General features: G+C 51.2%; 1 protein-coding gene across 1 annotated transcript; it reads left to right on the top strand.

Moving 5' to 3' along the window:
- Positions 1-207: 207 nt before the first annotated feature.
- LOC144677796 (phosphomannomutase 1-like) lies at positions 208-8,517 on the top strand (the record flags this gene model as incomplete). Its single annotated transcript, XM_078537814.1, has 3 exons — positions 208-412; positions 6,234-6,351; positions 8,441-8,517. Coding segments are annotated over exons 1-3 (270 nt in total), but the record flags the coding sequence as incomplete, so codon positions are not given.
- Between the last annotated feature and the right edge of the window lie 3,783 nt (positions 8,518-12,300).

The following is a 12,300-nucleotide window of genomic DNA, read 5'->3' as shown; positions in this document are numbered from 1 at the left end:
AATGGATTTAGGTAAAAGGGCCAATCCTATTGTTTAAAAATAAAAAACAAATGTATTTTGCCAAGGTTGCTGGCTCCCTGTTTGCAAAGTGTCTCTAACATTGATTATTGGCTGTGTCTGGGTGTAATGTGTGTAAGGAGCCTCCCCATTGACAGTCCTGCCCCCTCTCTCTCTCTCTCTGTCTGTCTGGCTTTAGGAGCCACACACACTACGGGACATGTGATCACTGCCGTCAACCCAAGAGTAGGTGTCACTTTCCAAACCTTTCCCAGTCCAGCCCCGAGCGGACTCGATCCCCCCCCAAAAAAAAAATCCCACTGATGTGTGGGCTGGAGTCATGGCCAGGACCCAGCCGGACCCCCAGACCCTCTGCCTCTTTGATGTGGACGGGACCCTCACTGCAGCCAGGCAGGTAAGGGGGTAAAGGGACCTTGTAACAAGGTCAATCCTCCAGCCGCTCGCTCCCCACCCCCGGGCTGTTAACTTGGTGCATTGGGAGCTGGATCCCTCTCCCTCTCCCTCTCTCTCTCTCTCTGTGGGTTCCTGTCGATCGCGAGAACTGCTTCAAGAGGCTCTTTTAAACGCACAGGCACTTTGTCGGCACAGAACTCGCTCTGGCACCCGGCAGAAACTCAGCTCAGCCTTTATTAAGGATTAATTTTAAAACACCCTCTACCTGCAGAGGGCTGGGTGTGCAGAGGGCTGGGTGTGCAGAGGGCTGGGTGTGCAGGGTGGTGGGTGTGCAGAGTGGTTGGTGTGCAGAGGGCTGGGTGTGCAGGGTGGTTGGTGTGCAGAGTGGTTGGTGTGCAGAGTGGTTGGTGTGCAGGGTGGTGGGTGTGCAGAGGGCTGGGTGTGCAGAGGGCTGGGTGTGCAGAGTGGTTGGTGTGCAGAGGGCTGGGTGTGCAGGGTGGTTGGTGTGCAGAGGGCTGGGTGTGCAGGGTGGTGGGTGTGCAGAGGGCTGGGTGTGCAGGGTGGTGGGTGTGCAGAGTGGTTGGTGTGCAGAGGGCTGGGTGTGCAGGGTGGTTGGTGTGCAGAGTGGTTGATGTGCAGAGGGCTGGGTGTGCAGAGGGCTGGGTGTGCAGAGGGCTGGGTGTGCAGGGTGGTGGGTGTGCAGAGGGCTGGGTGTGCAGAGGGCTGGGTGTGCAGGGTGGTTGGTGTGCAGAGGGCTGGGTGTGCAGGGTGGTTGGTGTGCAGAGGGCTGGGTGTGCAGGGTGGTGGGTGTGCAGAGGGCTGGGTGTGCAGGGTGGTGGGTGTGCAGAGTGGTTGGTGTGCAGAGGGCTGGGTGTGCAGGGTGGTTGGTGTGCAGAGTGGTTGATGTGCAGAGGGCTGGGTGTGCAGAGGGCTGGGTGTGCAGAGGGCTGGGTGTGCAGGGTGGTGGGTGTGCAGAGGGCTGGGTGTGCAGAGGGCTGGGTGTGCAGGGTGGTTGGTGTGCAGAGGTCTGGGTGTGCAGAGGGCTGGGTGTGCAGAGGGCTGGGTGTGCAGGGTGGTGGGTGTGCAGAGGGCTGGGTGTGCAGAGGGCTGGGTGTGCAGGGTGGTTGGTGTGCAGAGGGCTGGGTGTGCAGAGGGCTGGGTGTGCAGAGGGCTGGGTGTGCAGGGTGGTGGGTGTGCAGAGTGGTTGATGTGCAGAGGGCTGGGTGTGCAGAGGGCTGGGTGTGCAGGGTGGTGGGTGTGCAGAGTGGTTGATGTGCAGAGGGCTGGGTGTGCAGGGTGGTTGGTGTGCAGGGTGGTTGGTGTGCAGAGGGCTGGGTGTGCAGAGGGCTGGGTGTGCAGAGTGGTTGGTGTGCAGAGTGGTTGGTGTGCAGGGTGGTTGGTGTGCAGAGGGCTGGATGTGCAGAGGGCTGGGTGTGCAGAGGGTTGGTGTGCAGAGGGCTGGGTGTGCAGAGTGGTTGGTGTGCAGAGTGGTTGGTGTGCAGAGTGGTTGGTGTGCAGAGGGTTGGTGTGCAGAGGGCTGGGTGTGCAGAGTGGCTGGGTGTGCAGAGTGGTTGGTGTGCAGAGGGCTGGGTGTGCAGAGGGCTGGGTGTGCAGAGGGCTGGGTGTGCAGAGTGGTTGGTGTGCAGAGGGCTGGGTGTACAGAGTGGTTGGTGTGCAGAGTGGTTGGTGTGCAGAGGGCTGGGTGTGCAGAGGGCTGGGTGTGCAGAGTGGTTGGTGTGCAGAGTGGTTGGTGTGCAGAGGGCTGGGTGTGCAGAGGGCTGGGTGTGCAGAGGGCTGGGTGTGCAGAGCGGTTGGGTGTGCAGAGCGGTTGGTGTGCAGAGGGCTGGGTGTGCAGAGGGCTGGGTGTGCAGAGTGGTTGGTGTGCAGAGGGCTGGGTGTGCAGAGTGGTTGGTGTGCAGAGGGCTGGGTGTGCAGAGTGGTTGGTGTGCAGAGTGGTTGCTGTGCAGAGGGCTGGGTGTGCAGAGTGGTTGGTGTGCAGAGTGGTTGGTGTGCAGAGGGCTGAGTGTGCAGAGGGCTGGGTGTGCAGAGTGGTTGGTGTGCAGAGTGGTTGGTGTGCAGAGGGCTGGGTGTGCAGAGTGGTTGGTGTGCAGAGTGGTTGGTGTGCAGAGGGCTGGGTGTGCAGAGTGGTTGGTGTGCAGAGGGCTGGGTGTGCAGAGTGGTTGGTGCGCAGAGGGCTGGGTGTGCAGAGTGGTTGGTGTGCAGAGTGGTTGGTGTGCAGAGTGATTGGTGTGCAGAGGGCTGGGTGTGCAGAGTGGTTGGTGTGCAGAGGGCTGGGTGTGCAGAGTGGTTGGTGTGCAGAGGGCTGGGTGTGCAGAGTGGTTGGTGTGCAGAGGGCTGGGTGTGACAGAGGGCTGGGTGTGCAGAGTGGTTGGTGTGCAGAGGGCTGGGTGTGACAGAGGGCTGGGTGTGCAGAGTGGTTGGTGTGCAGAGGGCTGGGTGTGCAGAGTGGTTGGTGCGCAGAGGGCTGGGTGTGCAGAGTGGTTGGTTTGCAGAGTGGTTGGTGTGCAGAGGGCTGGGTGTGCAGAGTGGTTGGTGTGCAGAGGGCTGGGTGTGCAGAGTGGTTGGTGTGCAGAGGGCTGGGTGTGCAGAGTGGTTGGTGTGCAGAGGGCTGGGTGTGACAGAGGGCTGGGTGTGCAGAGTGGTTGGTGTGCAGAGGGCTGGGTGTGCAGAGTGGTTGGTGTGCAGAGGGCTGGGTGTGCAGAGTGGTTGGTGTGCAGAGGGCTGGGTGTGCAGAGTGGTTGGTGTGCAGAGGGCTGGGTGTGACAGAGGGCTGGGTGTGACAGAGTGGTTGGTGTGCAGAGGGCTGGGTGTGACAGAGGGCTGGGTGTGCAGAGGGCTGGGTGTGCAGAGGGCTGGGTGTGACAGAGGGCTGGGTGTGCAGAGTGGTTGGTGTGCAGAGTGGTTGCTGGAAGTGATGTGACAGAGGCACAGAAATCCCCCAGCTGGAGAACTGCATCCACTTCTGCCCCCTGCACTTCAGGGTTGTAGATTTGGCAGCCTGGGGTTGAATTAAGGGGACTCCTTGCACAGATTAGGCTTCTATTGTATTCAATATGGAAGATTAAGGGGTAATCTCATAGAAGTGTTTAAGACGGTTAAAGGATTTGATGGGTTTTTCTCTCTCTCTCTCTCTCTCTATCTACCCTATTTCCTCTTGGGGCGGGGGGGTGGCGAGGGGGGGGGGGGGGGGGGGAGTCCAGAACAAGGGGTCCTTAAAATTAGCGCCCAGGCCGTTCAGGGGGTGATGTCAGGAAGCATTTCTTCACACTAAGGGGAGTGGAAATCGGGAACTCTATCCCCCCCAACAAAGCTGTTGAGGCTGTGAGTCAACTGAATTTACCAAAACTAAGATTGATAGATTGTATTTATTTATTTATTATTCATTCATTCATTCATGGGATGTGGGCGTCGCTGGCTAAACTAGCATTTATTGCCCATCCCTAATTGCCCTTGAGAAGGTGGTGGTGAGCTGCCTTCTTGAACCGCTGCAGTCCATGTGGTGTAGGTACACCCACAGTGCTGTTAGGGAGGGAGTTCCAGGATTTTGACCCAGTGACAGTGAAGGAACGGTGATATATTTCCAAGTCAGGATGGTGAGTGACTTGGAGGGGAACTTCCAGGTGGTGGTGTTCCCATGTGTCTGCTGCCCTTGTCTTTCTAGATGGTAGTGGTCGTGGATTTGGAAGGTGCTTTTAAGAAGCTTGGGTGAGTTCCTGCAGTGCATCTTGTTGACACACTGCTGCTACTGTGCGTCGGTGGTGGACAGGCTTTGGGGAGTCAGGAGGTGAGTTACTCGCTGCAGGATTCCTAGCCTCTGACCTGCTCTTGAAGAGTCATGAGGACTCGAAACGTCAACTGTGCTCTTCTCCGCCGATGCTGCCAGACCTGCTGAGATTTTCCAGGTATTTCTGTTTCTGTTTTTGATTTATATGGCTAGTCCAGTTCAGTTTCTGGCCAATGGTAACCCCCAGGATGTTGATAGTGAGGGATTCAGTGGTGATGATGCCATTGAACATGAGATGTGGGCATCACTTGTAAGGCCAGCATTTATTGCCCATCCCTAATTGCCCTTGAACTGAATGGCTTGTTTGGCCATTTCAGATGGGAGTTAAGAAGCAACCACATTGCTGTGGGTCTGGAGTCACATGTAGGCCAAACCAGGTAAGGATGGCAGATTTCTTTCCCTGAAGGGCATTGGTGAACCAGATCGGTTTTTACAAAGGGTTGCTTTTTTTTCACAACTACCAATGATAGTTTCATGATCACCATTACTGAGATTAGCTTTTAATTCCTGATTTATTAACTGAATTTATATTCCACCAGCTACCCTGATGGGATGTGAACCCATGTGTCTAGAGGATTAGCCTGGGCTAGTGACATCACCAGGACACCACCATCTCTTAATGATTAACATACTAAGGCAGGAACAGAGATACAGATCTAATTGACTCAAGGGTTAAATAGTCATCTCCAGGTTCCAGGATTCCTAGATTATCTGTGCATTGTTCTCTCTTCGTTTGAACCTATTGTTTTCTTTAAATTAAATTGTACCGTCTGTTTATTTTTTTCTGTTGCTGTTCAATCAAATATGCAACTAGTCGACCTCCCGTGGCAATGCTCCCAGTTAGTGAGAGGCCTGAAAGAGGTTCCCAGCTTCTGGTGTTGTCCTCAGTTGACAATACACTGACCTCCAGCTGCTGCTGCTCAAGCTGGGGGCGGGGGGAGGGTACGACTCTCACCCCTGCCACTCCATCCTCCCACGTGCTGTGGTATGGCTCCCCACTCGAGTAACTGGCAGGGCTCCTGCTGCCTCGAGTTGTAACCTGAACTGGTCAGAATGCAAAGAGGACCCAACAACCAAACAACTACAAAAACATTGGATTGAACGTACGAGCAACAGGAAAGGTGCCGGATTGATTGACTGGGAGGTTCCCCAGGATGAGGGAGTTACAATTATAAGGAGGGATTTGAAAAGTTACAATTATTTCCATTGGCTTTTGAGAAGGTTGAGGTCTTCAGTTCTCACAATAGTGTAAATGGGGCAGCAGAAGCTCAGTAGATTCACTTTGGAGGCAGAATGTCATGGGCTCAAACCCCACATCCAAAGACTTGAGCACAAATTGCAGTACTGAGGGAGTGCTGCATGGTCAGAGGTACCATCTTTCGGATGGGACATTAACCCAAGGCCTTGTCTCTCAGGTAGATGTAAACAATCCCATTGCATTATCTCAAAGGAGAACAGAAGAGTTCCTCGTGTCCTCACTAATACTTAAACTCTCAATAAACACTACTTGGGGAAAAAAACATAAATAATCTGGTTGTTATGTCATTGCTGTTTGTGGGAGCTTGCTGTGCACAAATTGGCCCCATTTCCTATAGCACAACAGTGACTTAAAAAGTACTTAATTGGTTGTGAATCATTTTTGGATGTTCTGAGACTCATTATTTTATTATTCATTCATAGGATGTGGGCATCGCTGGTTTGGCCAGCGTTTACTGCCCTTGAGAAGGTGGTGATGAGCTGCCTTCTTGAACTGCTGCAGTCCCTGTTATATATAAATGCAAGCCTTTCTTCTAGTAATGATAGATTGTTTCCATTGGTTAGTGAGTTGAGTTTAGCTCCCAGTCCTACCTCATCTACCATTTCTCCAGGGGTGAGATCAAAACCCACGGATGATCTCTGACTAACCACAAACCAAATCAGGAGTTTACCAGAGAAGCCATGGCAGACTCCTATCCCCACTAACAGCCGCCCGCACCCCTACCCACCCCTTCTCACTTTTCCTCCTGTCTTCTTGCAGAAAATAGCGCCTGAGCTGGATGAGTTTTTCCAGATGCTGAGGAAGAAGGTGAAGATTGGTGTTGTGGGAGGTTCCGATTACATCAAGATAGCTGAGCAACTGGGGGAAGGAGAGGAAGGTGAGGCTGCTCGCTTCTGGTCAATGAGGGTGTGAAACAGGAAGCAGTGTTCCCTGGATCGTCCGTTGTTTTGCGTGGCTAGTTTTTGAGATGTTTTTTCACGAGGTCACCCACACACACGCCATTTAACGTGGAACAAGGCTTGTGCGTAACCTTCCAGGCTGCTGTGTGCCAGCTTAGCAGAAGCATTGGTCAGAAGTTTCCTTGGCGGATACCAGTTCTGTCCCGTCAGCTGGCTGGGCACCGTGATGGTGCTTGGATATATTGTCAGTATTGCTGAAAAGAAAGACATGCTATCAAAGCTTTCCACCCTGCACTCATCAGGACAGCTTGCATGAAATTACCAGCTGTAATGGGGGAACAACAATTTACACTGCATTAGAAGAGAGTGCTGGTTGGTTGGCAAGTGGACTCTGACTGGTGGGAGCATTACCATGGAGAGTGCAATATGGAACAGTTAACTGCCCAGCTTTGTTCAAATTCAAACTGGGCAGGTTGACTCTGGTCAAGACATTGCCCTGAGGAATGAACCAGGGAATGGCTGTCCCCTCAGCTTTTGTTTAGTTGAAAAAGGCGCAAAGTGTGCACATGTTCCTTCTGTCTGTTAGATTCCTCTAGGCCCGGCTCCCAGCTCTTGCAAACACCTTTGTCGGTTTCCACGAGAAACGCAACCTCCTACCCCTTGCATATTTCTGATACGTGGATGATAAATTTGCTATATTTGAATCCACAGCTGCATGTAAGAATTTCCTGCACACCTTAATGGGTTCCTCCCTACGCTCAAATTCATCTTTGAAATGAGCAGTCAAACAAGTTCCCTTTCCTCCACTTGCTGGTTGAGAAATCTTCCAATGGGCTCTCTACTACTGTCTACTGAAAGCCTACCTTCACTGGTCAATATACACATTGGGATTCTTCCAGTTCCACACGCTATCAGATTGGTCTTATCAGCTACCTCGTAAATAGGGCCCAAGTCATTTGCTCACCATGCAAGCTTGACACTGAAATAGGGCCATCAAAGATATCCTGTGGGATAATGGCTACACTGAACAGATCAACGCTCACTGTATTTCACCCAAACTCATGAACAGGCCTAAGGCCATCACTTTCCCCCCTGAAAAGTGCCCAGTCTACCTCAGATTACCCTGGAAGGGCAACGTATCTCAAAAATTTGAGCACCAGGTGAAGCTGGCTGTTTCAGGCTGCTACTATGCATGAGCAACACGAGTGGTATTCGCCACTAACAGGATGCTGCCATCAAGCCAAAAAGATGTTCTGCGTGTCACACAAATGAGTAATGTGGTAAATGAATTTCAGTGCTGGTGTGACGCCAGGCGTATAAGCCATACATCCCAATGATTGGTGGATCGTATCAAACAACCACATCTGTTTAGCTGTTCAGACTGTACCCAACCAGACCGTACTTGCAAAACTCAAAACTCCATCATTGGATGTGATTCTGTGATTGGATAACACTTACCAAGCAACCCCGATTGTGCTAACAATTACACTGAAAACCAAGTTAGGATTGTCAGTGGGGCTCGCAATATGCATGCTAGAAGCCACATATATTCCTTTGCAGACAGAAGGAACATGTGCACACTTTGAGCCTTTTTCAACTAAACAAAAGCTTAGGGAACAGCTATTCCCTGCTTCATTCCCCAGGGCAATACCTTGACCAATCAGAATTGACCTCCCCAGTTTGAATTTGAACAAAGCTGGGCAGTTACTGTTCCATGCTGAATTCTCCATGGCAAAACCTCCACCAATCAGAGTCCACTTGCCAACCAATCAGCACTCTCTTCTCACGCAGTATAAATTGTTGTTCCTCTGTTACTGTTGGTTTTTCTTGTGTAGCTGTCCTGATGAGTGCAAGATGGAAAGCTTTGATAGCATGTCTCTTTTTTCAGCAATACTCAAGTGCTGAACTAACAAATGACCACGTATGTTGTCAATGGTCAGACGGAAGGAAGTCCTCCTTCTTTGGCTGTTCCTCTGTCCCCAGCCAGAGGAGCATGTCTGTGGTTTGGTCTGATCTGATCTGAGCACCATACCCCATGCTTACCCACCTCTCCATTCCTTTCTGCAGTCATTCAGAAATTCGATTATGTCTTTGCTGAAAATGGAACAGTCCAGTACCGAGACGGAAAGTTCATCACAAAGGAGGTGAGTTCATAAATCAACTAAGTGAAGCCTGGATGAAGGTAGGATGGTCATGTTACAGCCAATACCAAAACCACATGGCATTCAGGCTCATGAATTTCTAACACAGCTTTTGAATCACAAACAGAAAATGCTAGAACATTATTGAACAGAGAGACGTGTTGCTGAACCTTTTTTTCCTTCACTCATCAGGACAAATACTATTCTTCTATAGTATAAGTTGTTGTGGCTGTTTGAAATTTGGTATTTTTGCATTTGGTCTGATGAGTGTAAGACCAAAAAGCTTCAGCAACATGTCTCTCTTTACAGAAATACTCAAGTTCTGTACTAAAATGCTATAAATACTTGGCAGGTCAGGCAGCATCTGTGGAAAGAAAGAGAATAAACCTTTCAGGTCCTCTCATCAGAACCTGTTCCTGTTTCTATTAATCCCATCTCCACGCTGTGCCAAGGGTGACTCATACTGAGCTAGAGTTCCCATTTAAGACGGAGATGAGGAGAATTTTTTTTTCTCTCTGAGGGTGATTAGTCCGTGGAGTTTTCTCCCCCAGAGAGGTGGAGGCTGGGTCATTGAAAATTTTTAAGGCTGAGTTAGAACGATTCTTGATTGACAAGGACGTCAGAGGTTATAGGCAGGACAGTAGAGGCCACAATCAGATTTTACCAATGGTGGAGCAGGCTCAAGGGGCCGAATAGCCTGCTCCCAATCCTAATTCATATGTTCAAATGACAAATGTAGGTCCCTTACAGTCAGAAAGAGGGGAATTTATAATAGGGAAGAAAGAAATGGCTGACCAACTAAATACATACTTTGGCTCTGTCTTCACAAAGGAGGACACAAATAACATACCAGAAACGTTGGGGAACACAGGGTTTAGTGAGAGGGAGGAACTGAAAGAAATCAGTATTAGTAGGGAAATGGTGTTGGAGAAATTGATGGGATTGAAGGCCGATAAATCCCCAGGGCCTGATAATCTACATCACAGAGTACTTAAGGAAGTGGCCCTGGAAATAGTGGATGCATTGCTGGTCATCTTCCAAGATTCTACAGACTCTGGAACAGTTCCTACAGATTGGAGGGTAGCTAATGTAACCCAACTATTTGAAAAGGGAGGCAGAGAGAAAACAGGGAATTATAGACCAGTCAGCCTGACGTCGGTAGTGGGGATAATTCTAGAGTCCATTATAAAAGATTTAATAGCTGAGCACGTGGAAAACAGTGGCAGAATCGGACAGAGTCAGCATGGATTTACGAAAGGGAAATCATGCTTGACAAATCTACTGGAATTTTTCGAGGATGTAACTAGTAGAGTTGATGAGGGGGAGCCTGTGGATGTGGCTTATTTGGACTTTCAGAAGGCTTTCGACAAAGTCCCACATACGAGATTGGCGTGTAAAATTAAAGCACATGGGATTGGGAGTAGTGTATTGAGATGGATAGAAAACTGGTTGGCAGACAGGAAACAAAGAGTAGGAATAAACGGACAAAGAGTAGGAATAAACGGGTCTTTTTCCGAATGGCAGGCAGTGACTAGTGGGGTACCGCAGGGATCGGTGCTGGGACCCCAGCTATTCACAATATATATTAATGATTTAGATGAGGAAACTAAATGTAATATCTCCAAATTTGCAGATGACACAAAGCTGGGTGGGAGGGTGAGTTGTGAGGAGGATGCAGAGATGCTTCAGTGTGATTTGGACAAGCTGAGTGAGTGGGCAAATGCATGGCAGATGCAGTATAATGTGGATAAATGTGAGGTTATCCATTTTGGTAGCAAAAACAGGAAGGCAGATTATTATCTGAATGGCTATAAGTTGAGAGAGGGGAATGTGCAACGAGACCTGGGTGTCCTCGTACACCAGTCGCTGAAGGTAAGTATGCAGGTGCAGCAGGCGATAAAGAAGGCAATGGTATGTTGGCCTTCATAGCGAGAGGATTCGAGTACAGGAACAGGGATGTCTTGCTGCAATTATACAGGGCCTTGGTGAGACCACACCTGGAATAGTGTGTGCAGTTTTGGTCTCCTTATCTGAGGAAGGATGTTCTTGCTATAGAGGGAGTGAAGCGAAGGTTTACCCGACTGATTCCTGGGATGGCGGGACTGACATATGAGGAGAGATTGAGTCGGTTAGGATTATATTCGCTGGAGTTCAGAAGAATGAGGGGGATCTCATAGAAACCTATAAAATCCTAGCAGGACTAGACAGGATAGATGCAGGAAGGATGTTCCCGATGGTGGGGGAGTCCAGAACCAGGGGTCACAGTCTGAGGATACGGGGTAGACCATTTGGGACTGAGATGAGGAGAAATGTCTTCACCCAGAGAGTGGTGAGCCTGTGGAATTCGCTACCACAGAAAGTAGTTGAGACCAAAACATTGTGTGTTTTCAAGAAGGAGTTAGATATAACTCTTGGGGCGAAAGGGATCAAAGGATATGGGGAGAAAGCAGGAGCAGGCTATTGAGTTGGATGATCAGCCATGATCATAATGAATGGCAGAGCAGGCTCGAAGGGCCGAATGGCCTACTCCTGCTCCTAGTTTCTATGTTTCTATGCTTCATATGTTAATTCCATAGATGGTCTATCAGAGGTTTTCCCAGTGCCTCACCTCCACATGGGAGTCTGGATAGTGAGTCCCTGTGGGACCAGCCTCCATCGAGCTGCAGTGCACTGAGGGCACTGGCCTATGCGCACACTCAGAGGCCAAGCTCCAAACTATCGTCGACGCATTCACAGAGGGATACGAAGCAATGGGCTTTAGGCTAAACATGCGGAAGACAAAGGTCCCCTACCAGCCTGCTCCCGCTGCACAACACTTACCCCCCCTGTACAACACTTACCCCCCCTGCACAACACTTACCCCCCTGCTCCCACTGCACAACACTTACCCCCCCCGCTCCCGCTGCACAACACTTACCCCCCTGCACAACACTTACCCCCCCCTGCTCCCGCTGCACAACACTTACCCACCCTGCACAACACTTACCCCCCCTGCACAACACTTACCCCCCCTGCACAACACTTACCCCCCCTGCACAACACTTACCCCCCTGCACAACACTTACCCCCCCCTGCTCCCGCTGCACAACACTTACCCCCCCTGTACAACACTTACCCCCCTCTGCACAACACTTACCCCCCCTGCACAACACTTACCCCCCCTGTACAACACTTACCCCCCTCTGCACAACACTTACCCCCCCTGCACAACACTTACCCCCCCTGCACAACACTTACCCCCCTGCACAACACTTACCCCCCCCTGCTCCCGCTGCACAACACTTACCCCCCCTGTACAACACTTACCCCCCTCTGCACAACACTTACCCCCCCTGCACAACACTTACCCCCCCTGCACAACACTTACCCCCCTGCACAACACTTACCCCCCCTGCACAACACTTACCCCCCCTGCACAACACTTACCCCCCCTGCACAACACTTACCCCCCCTGCTCCCGCTGCACAACACTTACCCCCCCTGTACAACACTTACCCCCCCTGCACAACACTTACCCCCCCTGCACAACACTTACCCCCCTGCTCCCACTGCACAACACTTACCCCCCCCCTGCTCCCGCTGCACAACACTTACCCCCCTGTACAACACTTACCCCCCCTGCACAACACTTACCCCCCCTGCACAACACTTACCCCCCTGCACAACACTTACCCCCCCTGCACAACACTTACCCCCCCTGCACAACACTTACCCCCCTGTACAACACTTACCCCCCCTGCACAACACTTACCCCCCTGCACAACACTTACCCCCCCTGCACAACAC

Source organism: Cetorhinus maximus, unplaced genomic scaffold (assembly GCF_964194155.1).
Source record: "Cetorhinus maximus unplaced genomic scaffold, sCetMax3.hap1.1 HAP1_SCAFFOLD_3074, whole genome shotgun sequence".
NCBI lineage: Eukaryota > Metazoa > Chordata > Chondrichthyes > Lamniformes > Cetorhinidae > Cetorhinus > Cetorhinus maximus.
This window is presented reverse-complemented; position numbering and strand designations above follow the sequence as displayed.